At 45.8% G+C, this 22,966-nt stretch overlaps 1 protein-coding gene across 1 annotated transcript in view; it reads right to left on the bottom strand.

The window, feature by feature from the left end:
- Window positions 1-22,966, bottom strand: part of LOC122813483 (cytochrome P450 4B1-like) — a 517,660-nt gene that overhangs the window by 346,629 nt on the left and 148,065 nt on the right. Inside the window, exon 5 of the mRNA XM_044085822.1 lies at window positions 22,793-22,917. Coding sequence (XP_043941757.1) covers window positions 22,793-22,917 — 125 coding nt within the window. The remainder of the gene's footprint in view (window positions 1-22,792; window positions 22,918-22,966) is intronic.

Raw genomic sequence — 22,966 nt, forward strand, 5'->3', positions numbered from 1 at the left:
AATACCAATGGCTAAAACTGACTCCCAGTATATAGCCTGCTGCAGACTACTGTCCTAATACCAGGAACTGCACCTGGCCTATGTTGGAATACATGAATATATCAAGCCCCCCAAACCACATTATAATGCTTGACTGAAAATACCCAGACATACACCAGGAGCATTATACTAGCACCAATACAGTCGGGGAAAAGTTCCCAGAATCCATAAACCAAAATGCCCAGGAACAACGTACCACTCCCACAAGAGGGGTAAGCATACTGGATGTGATAATCAGCAACATGTGTACTGGATGGCAAGATGAGAAGTGTATCCCTCACTGGTAAGACCAGACCATAGAGTAATCACACTGGATATACACATCCCAACCCCAGTCCCTGGCCAGAATACTACAGTGAAAAACATGTGTAAAGCATAGGTTGCACCCCTCCAAACCGATGTGGAATCCACGAAAGGCCCTGTGCAAGTGCAGAATATGGGACACACCGCAGAACATGTTATACAGGCATTCCATGAACACAGCCAGGAATGCTTGGAGTATGCAATCACAAATAACAACAAGACACAATGCCATACACGCAGGCATCTGGCATGCTGGACTCTAGCCATTACCAAACCATGCAAGAGAATGAGGAAGCTACCACATGATAGAGCAAACATAAAAAGGGAAGTAATCACTGATCAGTAGTATGGCAATAACATATGTCCACACATACAATCCACTAAGGCCAGCCACAACAAGTAGAATCTGTGAATCCAGAGGCAATGTGACACCTGTCCCAAGTACACAGACAACCACAACTCCCCCTGATAAATACAAATATATGTGATAGATGCAACCATGTATCCAAACCGGAGGCTAAGCTTCCCCAACTCAGTACTGTCAAAACTAGTCAGGAGGAGAAGGTAACCACATACACCACAAACCCAGTCCCACATAGACCTACCACAACTGTAAACCAAACACATAAACACAGAAAAACGTTCCCAGAGGCCCTAATTACAAACACACCACACCAATAGAAGCCTCCAAAGCAGATCCCAAGCAACCACAACCTCCAAACATAGCACATGCAACACATAGTACACAAAGCTGGTGTGCCAAACAGCCACAGGCCAGAAGGCGAAACAACATGCTTGATACAGTTGTAATAGGTGTCTGTATAGGCAGACACACTGCTGTCCCACTCACCAGACTGAACAAGGGAAAGGGTACAGTAAGCTGACTGTAGGCTGCCACAATATGCCACATAACACAAGTACGCAGGTCACCCCAAAGCAAGCAGAAATATGATGCACTCAATGTTCATGCTGGTGTGAATGACCTGAGATGTACCTCCCTGGACTACATGAAAAGAGACATGGATGAGCTCTTTGAGTATGTACCCCAGGACGGTATGACACTGGCCGTGTGCAGCATCCAACCCTCACCAAGAATGATTCCACAGTACAAACACAGAATGATCATCTTTAACAGGTGGCACAGTTACAGCTGTCAGTCCAAGAGGGTCTAATGTCTGTCTGCTTGAGATGTCATGCATGACAAGCCATGCTGCTGTTCCAGGGATGGCTTGCACCTGTTACCCCTGTGCGTCTGGATACTGGATAAGGCCTTTGCCACCTCCATAGAGCTGTATGTAGGCAAGGCCAAAAAGACTACCCACCACCCTAGAAAACATAAGTGGTAAGAAACATAAGGGTAATGCTGACCAATGCCAGATGTGTAAACTGCAATATGCATGCCCCTGAGGCACTTCCCAGTATGGAGAACATCGATGTCTGTGCAGTGACAGAAGCCTGCTGCAAGCCTAGTGATAGCACACCAGCACTACCAGGTTATACCACATATCATGCGTTATGGCCCCAACACCTGGACCAAAACATCAAAGGAGGGGGAGTATCCATATGCAGCACAGACACACATACGGCCAGGTAACTGACAATGCACAGAGCAGCAGAAACCACCCATGTGCACCTAAGTGTAGTCAAAACTGCTGTACAGTCTGTAGCATGCGGCAGACCACACTATCACACACAAGAACTCCACCCAGACATCCTGAAGACACTGGACAGTATGAATGTCCCACCAAATACCAGACAAGGTACTCACAAACTACCACATAGGTGGTAAACCATTATGTATGCAAGGAGTAATCAGGGACCTAGGGACACAAGTCGACAGTAATCTGTCATGTGACACACACAATGCCAATGTGGCTAGGAAGATTGTTGATATTGGACACCGTATCATGAAAGGATTCACATCTACATCAACAGAGGTCACTGTGCCCCTGTACTGTTCCCTTATCAGACCCATAATCTAGTACAATGACTCATATGGGATGTACCGTACGTGACACCTGCAGCGGTTCAGAAGACCTCAAAGGTACCCCACCAAGAGGATAAAGGGTGTCAAATATATGTCATATGCTGCCTGGCTGTAGACACCCCAGCTAAATGCAGTCACAGACTGCCTACACAGAGGCATTGTATGTCTGTTGTACAAGGCCATGTCCAACACAGGAATAATGGACATGCTCCACCACAGGAAATCAAAGCCATTGGAGCTGTGACAGTGACAGATGTCAGCCTCAACACATAATGAAATAGGATGTGCTGGAGGGACAGATACATAACCCAGAGGCTCCCCACACACAGAAGCAGGATCCCAATCCATGTTAGGCAGAGCCCCTCACTGACACCCCTCAACAGGAACATTACCAAGTGGATGGATGATCGTACATGTATACTGGGGATCTTCACTGTGTCACGACCAGACAGAGGCACAGTAAAGAAAATCATAAATGGCCATAATAGTCACATAGCAACCGGCCGAGAAAGACACACACACTCTGGCTTGGCTTACTAATGCCCTAGGGTGGATAGCCTAGTATGAACCCATGAACCTATGAAGATACAAATTGTACAGGACACTAAGGATAATCACAAGGCTTACTTAACTGATGGTAGGAACCATGTTGGGAATCCACAGATATGCTCCGAATCACACAGATATTACAAACAACATACCAAACACACACACATATTGCTAACATACAACCTGACAGGTGCAGTGCAAAGCCCCCAGAATGCAAAATATCTATCCCAGCAGACTGCTGGTCCCCTGACATTTCAGATGCTGAGGTAACAGCCATCATCTACAAAGCAAAACACACAGCAGCAAAGGTATGTGATGGTGTCCTGGGCTGAGGCCAACATGGACTCCAAGAATAATGGAATGCCAAATCTCACTACTGCCCAATGTCAGCCTTACCACAGGATATGTACCCAAAGAGCAGTGTACAACAACAGTGGTCCTTCACAACAAAGGTGTTGCCTGAATGGATACTGCAAACTACCACCCCAGGATCCTGACAAGCTTGGTCTGCACAGCTATGGAAAGGATCAGTATGTACCGCAGACATAAAGCTATCGTGGACCTACTGATACTGGATCCTACACAGTGTGGCTGTCATAACTGCAGATCCTGTCCCTAAACATGTTTGACCCATTTGAAGCAGTCATTAAGGTCATTGATGAGGGCAATGTGGTCCACACAGCGTAGCTGAACCGTGCATATGCTTCTAGACAATACCCTACGAGTTCAGTATGGATATGTTCACCAGCTTACATATATACCCCTATGTCAGTAGAGGGGTTGCAAACCAGACCGAGGACAGAACTGACATGGTCAGACATGCTGCATCCATGTCAGACTACAAAGCAGATATGAGTGGCATCCCACAAGGCTTGGTCCTGGCCCCCCCGTTCTGTATATATGTCCCATAGGTATAGGCCAACATGGAAGGACTGTGACTGAACATGTATGCAGAGGAGTACAAACAGCCCACCACATCCGACCCCCAGCTGACACAAGCAACCCACAAAAGGGCCACCTACAAACAGACAACTGGAGCCATAGCCATGTCAGCAAGCTAATTGCAGAACTGTGGATAGACAACCACCGTGGATATACAGTAAGTGCCCACAAATTACCACACAGGTGTTAACCCATTAAGTACCTAACATGTAATGAGAGACCTGGGGACACAAGGATTGATAGATATCCTGCACTGGACAAACATGTGGCTGTAGTGTTCACAGAAACATACCATATACCCACCCAATCATGAAGGTTGTCAGATGTAGATAAGGGGAGGTCACTGTGGCTCTGCAGTCATCCTTCATCAGCGTCACAATTGACTACAATAGCCCCTGTGGGATATACCTCAGCAGACACCTCCATCAACTGTAAAGTCCACAACAGTACCCCACCAGGAGTAGCAAAGAGCATGAACAGATGCCATGTGTTGCCTGAGTAAACAAACTGCAGCCCCACACACTGCCATACTGCCCAGCTACAGGCAAGCTGTGCCTGATGCATGAAGCCATGTCCAACCTGGAATCAATGAACATGCTGCACCTTGTACAATCTGAATGGCAGTGAGCTATGCACATGAGAGACCTGAACTCCAGCACTGACATACATAGGACAAGCTGTACAGAATGATCCATAACACAGAAGGCACCCCCACTCTTGAGTAGATTCCCGGTACACGTTAGCCAGAGAGTCACCTATCTACACCCCTCAAGAGGAATCCCGATGAGTGGATGGGAGATGGTAGGTTAACCCTGGGTATCACTGTTATGTCAGAGGTAGATGGAGGCACAGTATACCAACCATGACATATGTCATGGCAAACTCCAGTTACAATGTGTGTCGAAGGACAAACACACCCTGTGACTAGCATCAGAAATGGCCTAGGGATCATCGCTAGTGTTTGCCAATGTCCATCCATGTTGTGGGATACACTACCAATGTTGGACGAGCTTGGTGTAGGTAGTCCATATCTGAACATAATGCAACATGGTCATATGTGCACAACTGGCCCCTACAGAGTCTGTTGTGCACATTATGAAGATGTCAAGCAGTGATAGGACTAAAGCCCAGGATACTGTCCACCACAGTGAAAGTACTGAACCAGTACACTATACGGTACTACAGTGTTAGGTCATTATGAAAGTATGTTGACAACTGTCTGCAAAGTATCCCATGCAATCCCTGCAGGCACAGTATAATCCCTGTTGTGGCAGACACGAAGCAGTTGGCCAGTTAGTACACAACATGACACCCAACACACAACCATAAACGTGAGATATTGTTGAAGTTCACACACACCCAAATATGTCGTGGACTTGAGTGCAACATATGGAAAGCTCACACTGGGCATGCTCGCACACTTTGATAAATGAGGCATATGTCAGACAACATGCCATGGAAAGGCTGAACTGGGCATGCTCACACACTTAGGCCATATCTCCGTTTAGCAGTTGGCCACACATATCTGGTATTTGTACATGTCATTCCAGGAACCAACCACAACACAGCAATCTGCCCAGTGCACACAGTAAATGACTACAGAGACATAAGTGATATAGTGGATCACCGTCATATGCAAACATCTTCCACAGATACACAAGTTGGTCATAGGAACAGGGAATGCTATGGCAATAAAGACCTGCAAACAGTAGAACAGCACAACAAATATTGTGCATCTGACAATTGAACATATGGGTGTAGAGGTCAATACTAGGCTTGTTGCCCTAGGGAATGACAGCTCAGCCAGAGTGTGCTTGGCATCTGCATCCCCAGTACAGTAGGCTACTGTGCCACTGTAAAGTAGGTCACATAAGGCAACGTGTGAGGCTAGTGAGCTGTGCCTCTGTCAAGCAGGGGCACAGTGGAGATCCCAGGGTTTGAATGTGGCTAAGCCACAGCCATGTTGTTGGTGTGTGCTGGAAGAGTGTTGCTGAGGATCCATAACAGTAAGTGGCCATCAATAACAGACTGAGGGGAGCCCTATCTGCATTATCTGGACAATTCCACTGTCAACACTGTGTTGTGATGATTATGTGGGAATGAAGTGTCATGCCGGAACTGTTCACAGATGTCCTCCCTCTGTGGGCTACAGCTCTGCAATGTATTAGCTCACTCTGTCTGTTGGACGGCTCATATATGGCTGGAGTACACCTGACAGGTGTCTTGTTGTGGAGCAGTCATGGGTATATGTCGGATAGCATGATCAATGCAAACTGTACACATGCTCATAGAATGCAATTGTCAAGGATTATGCTGAGTGGCCAGTATAGTCCCCCAGCATGGGTCCCTTGAAGTCGACCACCCCAGTCTTCACAAGTGTAGAGTCTGCTTGTGCTAAATACAGTTTGTGTGCAGTGACAACCTTGCCTGGGGGTGGGGATGGGATATGGATGTCCAGGGAAAGGTGGGTATGGTCAGATATCAACAATGGTGGTCTACCTCTGGTGTGGAACAGTGAGTACCCATGTTGCAGATGGACAGGTGCAATATGTATTCCCCCATGTGGCTGTGGTGTGTGGTTCTGCCATAGCACATGGACCCACAAATTGTAGTGGCTGTAGGGTAAAGTGGTAGAGGCCTGAGTAGTTCTCACACACAATATGCCTGTACCTGATGTTAACAACTGGAATGGTGTATGTGAACACCTGCATATCCCGGCACTGTTCCCAGGGAAGCTAAGTGTGTCCTGGATGTGGGTGTGGTGTTCTGGACTGGTTGTGTTGTGTGTTACAGGTCCTGTGGTCATGAAGCATGGTATAGAACATAACCTGCCAGTGCGATGTGCATATCTGACCCTGACGTAGGTGGCTGCAAATGCATATATATGCTATCCCCCACCTGACAGGTAGTACTAGATGTACATAACTCTTGTAGAAATAAAGATGTCAGCACCCTATAAATACTGCAGGTGCAGACCAGATGCCCAGTAATTCGGTTAGCGCGCTCTGCTAATGCATCTCCCTCAAGTGTCATAATATAGGTAGGTAGGAGTTCGAACCATGCAATTGCTCAGTGTGTGTGTGTGTGTGTGTGTGTGTGTGTGTGTGTGTGTGTGTGGGTGAGTGGGGTTGATGTGTGTGCAAGTCTGTGAGTAAGATGTCCCTTTTGGCAACTGTGAAAGCAATCTACAGGATGCACATTCCCCTATCTCAGCACGGATGATGTCAGCACCCTATAAGTACAGCAGGAGAAGGGAAACCTCCCAGTAATTTGAATAGCGTGCTCCGCTAATGCGTCTGTCACAAGTGTTATAACATAGTTAGGTAGGGGTTTAAATCCTGCAACTGTCCAGTGTGTGTGGAGGAGGGGTTAGTGTGTGTGCAAGTCTGTGTGAGGGAGATGGCCCTTTTGGCAACTGTGAAAGCACTCTACAGGATGCACATTCCCCTATCTCAGCACGGATGATGTCAGCACCCTATAAGTACAGCAGGAGAAGGGAAACCTCCCAATAATTTGAATAGCGCGCTCTGCTAATGCGTCTGTTACGAGTGTCATAACATAGGTAGGGGTTTGAATCCTGCAACTGCCCAGTGTGTATGGAGGAGGGGTTAGTGTACGTGCAAGTCTGTGGGAGAGAGATGTCCCTTTTGGCAACTGTGAAAGCACTCTACAGGATGCACATTCCCCTATCTCAGCACGGATGATGTCAGCACCCTATAAGTACAGCAGGAGAAGGGAAACCTCCCAATAATTTGAATAGCGTGCTCTGCTAATGCGTCTGTCACGAGTGTCATAACATAGGTAGGGGTTTGAATCCTGCAACTGCCCAGTGTGTATGGAGGAGGGGTTAGTGTACGTGCAAGTCTGTGGGAGAGAGATGTCCCTTTTGGCAACTGTGAAAGCACTCTACAGGATGCACATTCCCCTATCTCAGCACGGATGATGTCAGCACCCTATAAGTACAGCAGGAGAAAGGAAACCTCCCAGTATTTCAAATAGCGCACTCTGCTAATGTGTCTGTCATGAGTGTCATAACATAGTTAGGTAGGGGTTTGAATCCTGCAACTGCCCAGTGTGTGTGGAGGGGGGGTTAGTGTGGGTGCAAGTCTGTGTAAGGAAGATGTCCCTTTTGGCAACTGTGAAAGCACTCTACAGGATGCACATTCCCCTATCTCAGCACGGATGATGTCAGCACCCTATAAGTACAGCAGGAGAAGGGAAACCTCCCAGTGATTCAAATAGCGCGCTCTGCTAATGCGTCTGTCACGAGTGTAATAACATAGTTAGGTAGGGGTTTGAATCCTGCAACTGCCCAGTGTGTGTGAAGAGGGGTTAGTGTGTGTGTGAGGGAGATGTCCCTTTTGGCAACTGTGAAAGCACTCTACAGGATGCACATTCCACTATCTCAGCACAGATTATGTCAGCACCCTATAAGTACAGCAGGAGAAGGGAAACCTCCCAGTGATTCAAATAGCGCGCTCTGCTAATGCGTCTGTCACGAGTGTCATGACATAGTTAGGTAGGGGTTTGAATCCTACAGCTGTCCAGTGTGTGTGGAGGGGGATTAGTGTGTGTGTGAGGGCGATATCCCTTTTGGCAACTGTGAAAGCACTCTACAGGATGCACATTCCCCTATCTCAGCACGGATGATGTCAGCACCCTATAAGTACAGCAGGAGAAGGGAAACCTCCCAGTAATTCGAATAGCGCACTCTGCTAATGCGTCTTTCTCAAGTAGGAGTTTAAAACCTGCAAATGGCAAGTGTGTGTGTTTGGATGTGGGGAGTTTGTGTGTGTGCAATTCTGTATGAAAAACATGTGCTTTTTTGCAATCAGGAGATCACACTACATTATGCACATTACCCTTTCCAAACAGTGATGATGTCAGCACCCTATGCATACAGCTGGAGAAGAAACACCTACCAGTAATCCGAATAGCGCAGTCCGCTACAGCGTCACTCTCAAGTGTCATAACATAGTTATGTAGGGGTTTGAAACCTGCAAGTGTGTTTGGATGTGGGGAGTTTGTGTGTGTGCAATTCTGTATGAAAAACATGTTAGTTTTGGCAATCAGGAGATCACACTACCTGATGCACATTATCCTTTCAAAACACTGATGATGTCAGCACCCTATAAGTACAGCCAGAGAAGAGGAACCTCCTAGTAATCCAAACAGTACACTTTGCTAATGCGTCTCTCTCATGTGTCGTGACTTAGTTAGGTAGGAGTATGAATCCTGCAAATGGCAAGTGTGTGTGTGTGGGGGGGTAGTAGGGTGTGTGTAAATGCAAGTGTGAGAGAACAGATCCTTTTGGCAAATACTACAATACACCAGATGCTGCATATTCCCCCAGTAAACACAGGGGATGTCACCACACTATCAGCACAACCAAACAGGGTTAGTTGGCCAGTAATGCCAATAGTGAGCTCTGCTACTGGGTCTATTACCATTGTCAGAGTACAGATAGGTATGTTTTGGTAACCCACAACTGCCACGTGTGGTTGTGTCACCCATTATGACCTTGTGTGGGTCTTTATGCATAACAATGCATGCCATTGCCTAAACCAGCAATGGCAATGCACACATAATGTATGTGTGTGACACATACACATAAATACCTGTGACCTGCAGTAGTTACCATGTCTGACACATGCCTCGAGTGGATAAATGGTATTTGCAATGCATAACAATATGACTGTGTCTTACTGTGCAGTGGCCGCATGCGGTATGTGTCTATACAGTGTGGGTGTATATGGTAAAATACCTACAGCAGGGGATACTCATCTGGTCTGGGCCATATAGTCTACATGTAGTCGATGTACAGGTGCTGCATGTTCCCACCTGTTGTGGGAGTGGTAACATGTCATTCCACTGCAATTCAGTGACCACATGCTGGGAACCCTTCAACTAGTGTGTTGTAGCTACAGTAATGCTCACGCACAATGTTTGGCTGGATGCAGTCCAGCCATATAAAGACAATTCTTGAGACTTGCATATTGCCAGTGTTGTTATGGAGGATAGTATGGGAGGGCTGTGTGTGCCAGGCTATGAACCAGACAGCAGTCCGACACACTGTTAGCTGCACATGAATAGGCCCTGATGCTTTGTGCTATGCCAACAACCTGGAGGTGTGTGTATCTGTGGTGCCTTGGGATACCACCCCCCTGTCCAGTGTTACATGTGTAGGGGACGACAGGCATGGTATGAGGTATAACCTGGCAGTGATGGGTTGCACCTGTGAGCCGTGAATCAGGACTCTGGTACTGCACAGACATTGCAGTTCACCATGCTGAGGACAGTGTCCAGTGCATGCATCTTGCGGTGTACACTGCTGGTGTTGTGTAGCATCACTGTTAGTGTCCTATTATTTTATTTATTTTTATTTATTTTACATTTGTTTACCGGGTTAGTCTGACTGGATACATATCCCTTTTCAGCAGAGACCCGGGAAGAAAAGCTCCACAATTAAATAGAACAAACAATACATAGTCTAAGATCAGAAACATTCAAAATACAGATAGATTGAATACAAGTATATTCTATTAAATTCCACAATTACAATGTTGAGTAGATACCCAAATATTTAGATAGGTTGAGAAGTAAAGAGGTTTGCGCTTTTAAGCACAAGGGAGAAGGCTATATCTTCATAGACAAGTCGAATCTATGGTTATAGGAGAGGGCAGTCAAAGAGAAGCGGACGTGTATAGAGAATAAGTTTAAGTGAAACTAGTGAGTTTTGGGTGAGGAAGTCCTATAGATAATAAAGAGTGGGTTGTAGGGAGCCATAGGGTTAGTCAGGATTGTCACAAGGGCATATCCTGTGTGTTACCTGTGGAGGTGGCTATGTAATCCGTGTCCTGCAGCATAAGGCAGTATGTGTGTATCAAGGGGCTTCGCCAAGATACATTGGGCCATGGGTGTCACGTGCAAGCTGCCCCTCGCACATCATTGTGGCTTCCCTAGCATGTAAGCACACGTTGACAGCCAGTGGATACCCTATGAATGACATTGGAGACTGAGCAGAATGTAGACATAGAACACCCTTCCTACATATAGTGGTAACATACCTGGTGAGGGTATGATGGCAACCAAGATCAGGCTCATACTGGCCCGTGCCACATGCTGAGAGATCCCTTCTATGTTCCCTATCATGTAGTCCAGGGAGGTATGTCTCAGGTCATCCATAGTGGCATGGTCAATGACTGAGTCATATGTGTCCATGCCTCTGACTGACCTGTATGCATGTGTTTTGTGGTGGACCATAGTGCCCCAGAGAAATATCACTGTGACCTTCACCATATACAGCCTGTTGAGCAGGACCCCACTGCAGCGGCCAAGAGAGGTACCTGACACATCTGTAGCAGGTGTGTTGTGTAGCCCTACAGGCTGTGAGTGTGTGGCACACGGGATGTGTGTGCCATGTGTGGCATGTGCTCTGTTCCGACGTAACATATGCCTGTGTGCCAGCTGCGGAGGTGTGTGATGCTCAGGCAGGATGCTATTCTGAGTCCCCACGTATGCCCCAGTGTGTTCAGCTTGCTGTCAGTGCATGTCTATGTCTGACTGGTATTGTAGTCACTGTAGTATGACATGCCACCTGACAGGGTATGGCATTACTGGGTTCAGAGTGCTCAGTCCCCAGATTGGCTATGTGGTGGCATCCCACACATGTGTTGTACATTCCTGGCCAAGGGTAATGGTTGACTGCATACATGTGGCAGCTGTGACATTGCCACATGACTCACATAAATCACAACTGGACCATAGAGGTGATTCACAGGTTACCTTTGCACATGCTACCCTAGTAGTGTGATTGCCATGGTGAGTACCAACACATAGGGCCAATGGGGAACAACATGCTGAAGGTGTGTATGTGTGGGTGTACTGCTATTGTTTCATAGCACTGGCATATATGACTGCACACATGGGTAAATGCCAGGTAAGACATGTGCAATGTGTCACAGGCAACGTACATGCGAACAGGACAGACAGTGACGTTCTGTCATGTGTAAACTTGACATACGTATCGTACACTATGCAGATGTCACTAGGAGACCACAGAAGCACTGTAACTCTGCATTGGAGGTGGAAGCAGTGTTCCAGGGAACCCCATGCAAACATGCATGCAAACAACGCTACAGTAAGCAGGGCTGGAAGTAGTCCATTGTACAACAAAGAAGGGGTAACACTAACAGTAGGTAATAGTGCAAATATGTAGGCACTATCAACATGTACCCAGGAATGCACAGCGCAGATGCCCATGGTATAACTGATATTATGTCATAGTTAATTGTGATTTGGATTACATTGGTACTGCACACATATCAACATGCGCAAACATCCACATTGCATACTCGTTGTGGGCAACTTGCCACCATTACTGTACATGTCCATCATTGCATATCACTACTTGCATTAGCTTCCCCCCTGTGCTACCCATGTATGTGGCTATCTGTTGACATCCTTACCACCGGTATGCAATTATGTGCAGCTGTTACACTTTGGTACGTACTATGGGTGCAGATAACAATTCAGGACAGTCATACGGTTACTGCATCAGGCATGCTGGGATATACACACGGTCATATCAGCACACTGTACTGTTACCAACATGATAGTACTAATAAACTTCTATGTAGTCACCCTGTGCATCAGCAATGTGTTTACCTGTTCCTGCACTGATGTTGGAGATTGCAGGAGGTGGCACAGTTTCATCATAAGCACAGGGTGTGAATTAGGTATGCCTGAGTCTGCCACTGATACCACCAATTGACATTTGTGTGTATGTGTGTTGGTGAGGGACAGCAGTACAGGGTGGGGCACTGTTGGTGCAGTGTGTGCATGTATGTGGTAGCCCTAGGTGTTAACATTTCGCATGTGTGTATGCACGCACACAGTTCCACCTCATGGCTGCCATATACAGGGGTTTGTGGACAGCCACAGACTGCACCTGGCAGGTCATACAGATCAGTGTCTGTGGGCACGGACATGGTACCTGTGCCTGGCAGGGGTGCTACGGACCGTATCCGGTACTAAGCCAGACTGGGTACTGTCATCAGAAGCGGGAGTGTGTTGACTGGACACAGGTCCCTGTTGGGACTGTCCAGAGCCATGTGCACGTGGTCTCCTGGGGCATTCCAATGACAGCACAGACCCACACTATGGGGTTGTGTGCGGGCCTGTTGTCGTCTGCGCCGACTGCCAGCTGCTGCTGTTGCTGGCATATGGCCCACCATTGCCCTGGCTCATGGACATTTGGTTGTGGAACTGCTGTAGTATGTCCCCACAATGTCTGTCTATGACATTGGTGAAATTACGGATAGCATCCACGATGTCATGCATACTGTCAGTCATGGCTGTGCGACATGCTCTCAGCTCCCTCAGACCCTGTCTGGTGTACCTTTCCATACGCGACTGTGCCTGCATGACAGCCCGAAACATAGCTGAGGTTGACAGACCTCTTTGGGCACGTCTGCCAGAGGTAGTACGCCCAAAGATGCTCCCACGAGAACCCATGGGCAACTGTCTGTGTGGTACCATCACAGGACCCTGCCCATGGCTGCTGTGTGGGGAAGCATGTGCCACAGATACCACATTACCCTGGTCAATGCCCACTGTATCCTGTCCATCACCTAGGGACAATGGTGACAAAGGATGTACTGGCAGGATGACTGTGCACAATGATGGGGTTGACAGCTGTGTACTGTCAATTGGCTGACCAATGGCGGACCCTGACACACCTTCCTGTACCATTACACAGATATCATCATTACCAGTACCTGTGGCACCAGATTCAGGTTCCCTGCTGCAGGACACCAGAGCAGCACCAGAACCTGTTGGAGGAAGACAGGAAACACAGTTTACAGTGTCCACACAATGGTACCAGTGATGCACTTATGCACACATGCACACATGCACACGTGGACACAGGCACACATGCACACGTGGACACGTGGACACATGCACACATGCACACATGGACACAGGCACACATGCACACATGCACACGTGGACACAGGCACACATGCAGACATGCACACGTGGACACAGGCACACCTGCACACATGCACACGTGTACACATGCACACATGCACACGTGGACACATGCACACATGCACATGTGGACACAGGCACACATGCACACGTGGACACAGGCACACCTGCACACATGCACACCCCGCAGTATACACACAGAGCACTACTGAGTTACACTAGTATTACTAGCACTATCAGGACTATTATAGGTATTGTTAAACACACTCACCAGCATGGATGGCCTGCCTTGCTGTAACACCGGAGGGACCTGAAGAAATGAGGAGATTAAAGTCAGTGGGCAGAACTGTGCCATTGATACTGCATATGATACAGTGCAGTAGTACACCAGCTGCCTTTCACACGTCAGCTGCTGATATTTCCAATATCACACATGCACAATTACATACTATGTTGACCGCTACATACCATGGACACACCTTACACATGCATAAACTAACAGTGTACAGAACAGTCAAGTGTACATATGGCATATTACCTGCACGCTCCATGTCGTGCTGCTGTGTGGATCCAGCCTCCATCATGATGCAGGTGTATTGCTGTTGCTGTTCCGGGGCTGGAGCCACAACACTTAGGAGTAGCCCCTCCAGTCTGGTGAGGGGGGGATGTGTGGCCACCCCACCACCTGTGGCAACCTGTTCCCTGTGGATATCCGACACACGCTGATGGACATTTCTGATTAAATCACTGCAGTGATGTCGTACCTGCTCATATGTCCTATTATGCGTGCCAATGTCATTTACCCTACGGACAAGGTCTTGCCACAGTGCAGCCCTCTCCTGCTGATTCTGCCTGGTGCGGGAAAACAGTATGTCATAATCCTGCACCAGGCTCTGGTGTATCTCCTCATCTTCCGCTGCAGAGTAGGCGGGATTACGCTGATGCTCCATCTCCCTGGAAGAGAACACAAACAGGATATCAGCAGACTATGTCAGCAATATATGGCACACATACTATGCATGATACTCAAGTGTAGTGATATACTACTACTCCCATATGTTGCATGTGTGTGTCTCGTGGTGGATACACAAATACATGGCCAGATATCAGTGCTCAGCCAACACCTGTGCAACAATACCTGCCACATTCCATACAACATAGTAGCATGCCCCATCGGTCCGCACACTGCGATAGGTCCAATGCACAACCTCACTCTGGGGGTTCATACCAAGGTACTGCATGTGGAACGCCATCCACTAGTGTGATGTGGACACAAGTTACTTGGCCTGGATATACATATCCCGCCACCATCACCAGCACAGTAGACTACTTTGATATGTATGTGATTAGACAGTTATTCACTTGTTAGGACTGAGATGGTATTCATGCAGCCCACTGGGCCAGTGGAAGCCACAACCCACACTGCTGACCCCTTTGCAAATGCTTACCACGGACATCCCACAGATTGCATGGAACTTGCACACACATTTCTAAGCCAGACCCTATGCACAAAGGTTAGGCATCCTGTCTGGTGGACCCCAGCCAGAGGCAGATTGTATAACAATAGCAGGAGGCTACTGCAGGACAGAGCAGATTCACATTAAGGGAAGGCATCTGTGGTCAGCACTGGTAATACACTACGGTCTCTCATAACAATGGCCACGGTCTACTCTGGGAGGGAAACGGCCACAAACACTATAGATAACCACAAGGCCTTCTTCAGTTATGTTACACATATGGACCAAACACCTCAGATATGCTCTGAGTTAATACACACCTACTTAACATTCACCGAACACACAGATATTGGCAGCATTCCTTCAGACAGTGCACGTATTCCCCCTCCTTCTCCCCCACAAGTAGAAATACTTATCACAGCTGAATGTAACCTCCCTATCATCTCACATGTCCAGGTGAGGGCTGCCTCAGCAAAGCAGAACACACAGCATCACTGTGACCTGATGGTATCCCTGGATGTGTGCTACGTGCACTCCAAGAGGACATGCAACCGCATATAAGACTGATATTTAACCTTGGCCATACTACAGGATATGTACCTGAACATTGGCATACAGCAACAGTGGTCCCACACCACTAAGGAGGCACCTCTACTGACCCTGGGAACTACCGCATCATAAGCATAACCGGCCTGGTCTGCTAAGGTATGGAATTATTCAGTATGGGACGCATATACAGCGATATTGGGTACCTGCAGACACTTGTTCCCGGCCAGTTTGCCTTTGTGATGGGCTGATCCTGCCTTTTAAACCTGGGTGACCTTTCAAAACAGTCACTACAGCCATTGATGAGGGCAACGCACAGACAACTGCTGCCAGGATCATGGCCTAACACTGACTGACATGTAATGTATAGTCATCCCCTTTTGGTGGAACTACGTACACACAACATATCACATGGACATACCTATAGATACAGACCTATGACACATTTGGAGGGTTCACAGTATGCAGACTATTAACCTGCTACTTTACATTACCTGTGTTTGTCGCAGCTGGTTGCATTACCACTACTTCTGCTTCCTGCTGCTGCTGGCACCGCTTGCTACTGTCACTGCTGACAGCTTAGACTCAGTGTGTAGCATGTGTTTTTTTTTTTTTCTCTCACTCTCTGTCTCTGTCTGTCTCTCTCCCTCTGTCTGCTTCCAGACAGTGCAATGAATGTATTGCATGTGTGGAGTGTTAGTACAGGATGCTTTTGTAGGTATCTGCATAGGTCCATGTGATGGCCTCTGCACCAATTGTAAGCCAGCATTTGCTAATTGCATGCAGCCAGTTGTGTACTGATTGCAGTTCTCACTGTGATTTCAGGACAGTGCTATAAAAGGGTATGTGAGATAGGTGTTGCCCTTTCAGATTGTAAGGGCGGGGACCATGCTGGTATGCTGTGGATACTGTTCTGTGAGTGTAAAGGTTAGTATCTCTCTAATGATTCAGGCTGTGTTGTAGATTCACATTTCTCCATTCCTCTCTCCTGTTCCCTGTAGTAAGTGTGTATGCACAATGACACCTACAACTATATATAGATATATATATATATATATATATATATATATATATATATATATATATATATATATATATATGTGTGTGTGTGTGTGTGTGTAAATATACATACATTTATATATGTACATTAACTGACATTATTACCTACTAGCTACCAAATAGCATGGCTGTTTCTGTTCACACACTACTATTATGGAAATCCACTAGTTTTGACAGTAATTCTAAATGACATGCTTTGTGTACTACACATCCTATATTCCCTTTACATTCATTCCTACTATTACATGATATATTTATTTTAGCACAATGTTCTTGTATAAGAGTCATGGCTTAGTGGTAGGTCATGCAGACTACTGTTTCCAAGGTCCTGAGTTCGGGACTGACAGTGGGATTTTATTTTGCTTTTGAACTGACTACAGGACCTGTCAATCAGAGTGACTAAGGCACTTTTAAGCAGTTGTAACCGGGTTAGCGCTGGTTTGCGCGGAGGTCACGCATGTGCACTGGCGTTTAGCTCCACGCACACACGCGCACACCCGCTTACAACCGCTTAACAGTGCTTACTCTGGCGCACCCGCTTATTTTCTTTGAAAGAAATGAAAATGGGGTGACAGGAAAGTGGTGAAAAAGGGGTCACAAAGAGGGTAAGACAGTAGGGAAACAAGCTTGCGATTTGCAGGAGGGATGTAGGTAAGGCCCATAGCTGCCCATTTCTTCATCAGCAACAGCTGTGCATATGTATCTAATTTGGTGTGACATTTGAAACTTTCCACCCCTGAGAGAGGTGTCAGGACAACAATAATACTTGTTGTACAGCCAATTGTAATTGATAGTTTCCATGTCCAGCAGACATGTGTGCAGAATGGGCAGCTATGTATGGGGCATAATTTTTTTGTGGGTACAGAGTGCCCTTTTTTTTTTTTTTTTTTTTCAGGTGAGAGTGGTATGTCAGGTGAAGGAAGTCGGTATAGCTGGGGAGGTAGGTTGGGTAGGTCAACAGACAAGACAAACAAGACGCATACAGGGGCGGTGTATGACACGTGTGGGGGGGTTACACAATTGACGGGGATAGAGGTTTGGATATCCAGAGCCCATGAGCCCACAGATGGCAACAGTGGAACTGATATCCCCACCCATGGCAGTTGCCACTGTTCCTTCACTGCCCAGGATGGGGCTGTGCTGGGGGCTGTGTAGGCCGGGCAACAGGCATGCCCGTAAGTTGTACTACCTGTGCCTCAAGCTGGAGAAGGGCCCAAGAACAGAGTCCTGGATCTCCCTACGCACCACAGTCCGGACGCTATGGAGGGTGAGTGGTGGTTCTCCTCTGGCCACACTTGCAGAGGGGGGACGAGCCCCATCCCCTGCAGTGCTTCCACCCACAGGTGGCACAGGGCCACCGGAGGGGGGTCCAGACTGGGCACTAGTGCCAGGTGCACTCACCAGCTGAGGTGGGAGAGGTGGGTCCGCTGGAACCCGCCTTCCCTGTCGTCCTATGTTTTGCATTATGTCATGACAGCTTGGGTTAGTAACATATAATACCATTCACAATTAGTTGTAACAGCATGCATTAGTATTCCCATTAACCAAACATCCAGATATTCACACCATTGAACAGCGAGCATAACACATGCATAATTTGAACAGCAATACACAGTCCAACAACATGCAGGGTTGATTGATGGCAACAGGTCATCAGGTTTGGATGTATGAACAGGGCAGATGCATCAACGGACATGCAAATATTTATGACCCAACAGGACAAATGTCCAGGGGTGTTAATTGTGATTGCACATACCATTTTCACGTGGAATGGGTTATACGTGGTTATAGGGTGGAGTGAAGAAAATAATATTAACACCTTCGAATACCAATACATATGCTGTACATTTCTAATAGCTGCACATATATACACACTACTGTTCTAACTACAGTTTCCTATATGATAACTACTTTAATTTGGTGATAGGACTGTTACTGCTACATCAATATACATTTTATTGTTCTTCATACACATTCATATCTGGCTTTGTTCAGCTACATCATCCTGCCACATTTGCTTTATATATCTATAGACAACTGTGGATGTTTGGTATGTCAGACAATCATACTATCTGCATATTGCAGACTGAGAGCAACATATCCAGATTTTGGGATACACATTCCAGCTGCAGCATCACTTTGAACATATTTTGCTGTTTGGTTTTTCTTCTCACATGCATTTCATTCTGTACTGACTGCAGTATACTTTATTCAGGGGTTATTACTACTTTATTGGTGGATTCATAACACTTTCTCACACTCTCTCACTTGTTTTCATTTTACTATTCAGGATAGTACTTACTGCTAGGCTTTCCTGACATGTTTTACCTGTATTTATTACAATCCTTTCCACCAGTCTCACTTCTGTCATGTTTCAGTATTTCAACAGGGGTATATTTCACACATGTGATTTGCTCATCTTCTGCAGCTGTACTTTTCAGCCTGCTGCAGGTTGTGTACTATTATATTATAGGTGGGGCATCTTTATTTCAGACTTTATTTCAGACATTTTCATTTTTCTGTTTGGATTACAGACTGCAACACACTTTTGTAATCAAGCAATACTTGCAAACACTCTTACACTTGTTACTTGCACATTCTATTACTTAGTGACTACACTGCACTCTTTTGCTAACTGTCATACTTTTATATTTCTTTACAGTTACTGGGAGAGGATTACTGACCTGCCTGGTGGTGCAACCGCACCAGCCTATTGCCATAGGCTCTGCGGTTCGCAGAACGGACACCTGCAGCTGTAATATAAATGAAGTAATATTGGAACACACATCTCCATAATATCAGCTAGTTTAATTTCTTGCATACATAATTACATGTAACTTACTCAGTAGTGGGGCGCTGGGCATTTGCCGGGCCTCCTGGATCCAAAGGTTCAATTGGCCCTGTTTGCGTCTCTTCAGGTCCGCATGGTGGTGGTGACGAACCTGCTCACCAGTCCTTGGAATCCCTGTGGCATTGGTGAGATCATGAGCCAACCAGTCCCATGCCTCAGCCCTATATGCTCCCCACAGGACCTGGCCCTGCATGACTTGGGCCTCATGATTGTGGACTAGGAGCCAGACCATGTATCTGGACTCCTCAACGCCCCACCTCTGTGCTCGAAAGCAACTACCCTCACCTACTCCTGTCATTCTGGCTGCAAGTCAGTTCTACAATCATTTATGCTGTGTATTCCCGCCTATGGGGCTTATATATGCCGTTTTACCCACACATATCTGTGATTGGCCATTTTGGAATTGTATCAACTTCACAAAATCTGCTTTGTCATGCTCCACTTTGTATTCATTCCTATATATTTGCTATTACTGCATTTATTGATACTGCTGTCATGGCTTAGTGGTTCAGTACCTTGACTATGGTGCATAGTATCCTGGGTTCGAACCTGGCCACTGCTTTTTATTTTTTATGACTGTCTAGACAGGCTGAGGAGTGTGTCTGTGTAAAGGCAGTTTTGATATAGCTTGCTCAACGTTGCCCGTCGGTTAGCTTGCTGGTGCGGTGCGCAGCTTCGCGCAAATGGGGTACGCTGGTTTATACCTCATTTGGCTATCAGCACGCATATTACGCTCAGCTCAGCTAGGGGCACACAGTTTCAGCATGTTAAACCACTGCTCACCTACGGGCACTCATTTTGCACCTGTTGAACCACTGCTCACCTACGGGCAGATGCACTCACCTTGTTAAACTGTAGCTCAGCTATAGGCACATCTGCCATTTTTTATTATTTTGTTATCTCACATTTCTTCAAAATAAATGGACTATTTCATTACATTTTACATGAACTATGATTTTATATGTGTACATGTTTGTCAGGGACTTGTTTCGTGCTTATTTTACTACAAATAAAAATTGGTGTTGTGGGTGCTCGAACCATGAATGCCTGCTCTTCAGCTGACGTCTCTACCACTACACTATTGCTTCTTGGCTTGCCTTGCATATGTAGTTCTTATATGCTTTTCCACTGACTGCTAACTGTGGCTAAGATACGGGCACGCCCGCGCAAACGAGCGCACTCACAGGCAAACATCTTTACGATTTAAAAAAAAATATATAAGATGTTCATTTATATATTTTATGTTCATAGTCTGTGGGGGCATGTGTTGTGTTGTGTTTATTCACATTTCCATGGTCTCTGTCATGGGTGTTTACTTTGGGCAATTTTACTCTTCTGGGGGCGTGTCCGCTTGCAGGGCTCGGCCTTCGGACACGCCCCCCTACTGTCTTCCACGGACCGTGTTAGCCTTCGGTGTGATTCAGCATGCCCTCATGCATATGCATGACATGCTGATGTCACACCGTTTAACTGCAGCCTCCATGTAAGCCATTTATCTCTTACACGGAGGCTTCGTGAATCCTGCCCTATATCTTTTCTAACTATAGTACACAAATCTCTCATATAATCAACCAGTTCCAATATATTATAACACATCACTATCTTACTCATTCATATCTACCAAGCATAAGTACTTTGCATTTCTCAAGGTTAAATTGTAAGCCTAGCTCAACTGCAAATTTTCTATTTTATTACCATATTAATTCAGAATATCTGCATCATAGTGGTTACTAATTTTATCCAAGACCTTGCAATCATCTACATACTTTACAGTAAAAAATAAAGGGTAGTTGGCATAGTGAAGAATGCCTTTGGATGTAGTCTACCACCTGAATTGACTACCCCTGAGGGGTACACATTATTCATAGCAAAATCTCCAATTAGTTACCTAATTTATTATATAGAAATTTGATGTAAAGTATGTAAATGTCTTACTGTATAATCCTGCCTTAAAGTATCAAATGCTTTTAAAGTTCTGCTCAAATCCAAGTAAATCACTTAACACTATTTACCCTAATCTATTAATTTTGAAACCTTATCATAACATTCTGTCTAGTAAGAACCGATTTACCTTCTATGACACCATATTGGCTATATCAAGTTTAGGTCCATATATCCTATCCCCTGAAAGTTATTTTGCAATTGTTTACCGGGGTACAACAGTGATCACAACTGATCATGTTTAGGTACTACCAGGTGAGATAATTCACAAAAAAAAAAAAACGCATTTAGACTGCGCTGCATCACTAAAGCTCAAATTTGACTTACTTTAGAGTAAGTAGGTGAAAAGTGTTAAAAATGACTCTGTAAAGGACAGATGTTAGAAAGACCAAAAGGATGGTTTAGTTACTTGTACTGATAATGTTTTGGTTATTAAGTTTCCACAAGCTCAGATACATCAAAAAATATTTTTTTTTCATGAAGGTCCTCAAAACTGTTTAATTAGTGGTAACCAGATGTGCCACTCACATAATTAAAAAAAAAATCAATTGGCCTTCCTCCCAGATAACATTGCAAATGATGTTGTTGCGCCTTTCGGCTTTTCCCGGTTAGGGGTCACCACAGTGGAACTCTGGTCCGCTAATGATTGGCAGTAGATTTTTACATGCTGAGTTGCCTGTCCTGATGCACAACCTTCAACGAAAGTACACCCATTCACGCATGTCTCCACACAGAAGACACTCTTGCTGAGAACCGAACAGGGCAACGTTTTACTGTGAGGCGACAACGCTACCGCAGCACCACCACCGCAGTACCTTTTTATAACATTGCAAATGATACTTACATGAATAGTACGGACATGGAGTACTAAAGATATGCACTTTCAGTCTACTGAAAAACATTACATAACTTCAGCCTATAAACAGTGATCTAAAAAATTAAATGACTCAATGAAACTGCTAAAATAATTATCGGTTACAAGCTTGTTAATGGAAACTATCATGAAACAGTTAAAATCATGATTTTCCAATGTACTACACAGCCAAAAGGACAGGAGAGGCTAAAACCATTTGATTACAGGCTAGTAATAATGACTTGTTTGAAGTACTACAAATCCATACTAACCTCTTAATCTGGCAATTGCTGTTGCAACTGAAAGCACATTTCATGATGCTGTCCAGAGACATCAGGCTGACATCTGGATATATATCCAAAGACTCATTCATAGTAAAGTGTTTTTCCCATTTATCCTAAATAAAAAATGTCAGTTTAGATCATATGTCATGGAATGGATAAATG

Source organism: Protopterus annectens, chromosome 10.part0 (genome assembly GCF_019279795.1).
Source record: "Protopterus annectens isolate FY-2018-M chromosome 10.part0, PAN1.0, whole genome shotgun sequence".
Lineage (NCBI taxonomy): Eukaryota > Metazoa > Chordata > Ceratodontiformes > Protopteridae > Protopterus > Protopterus annectens.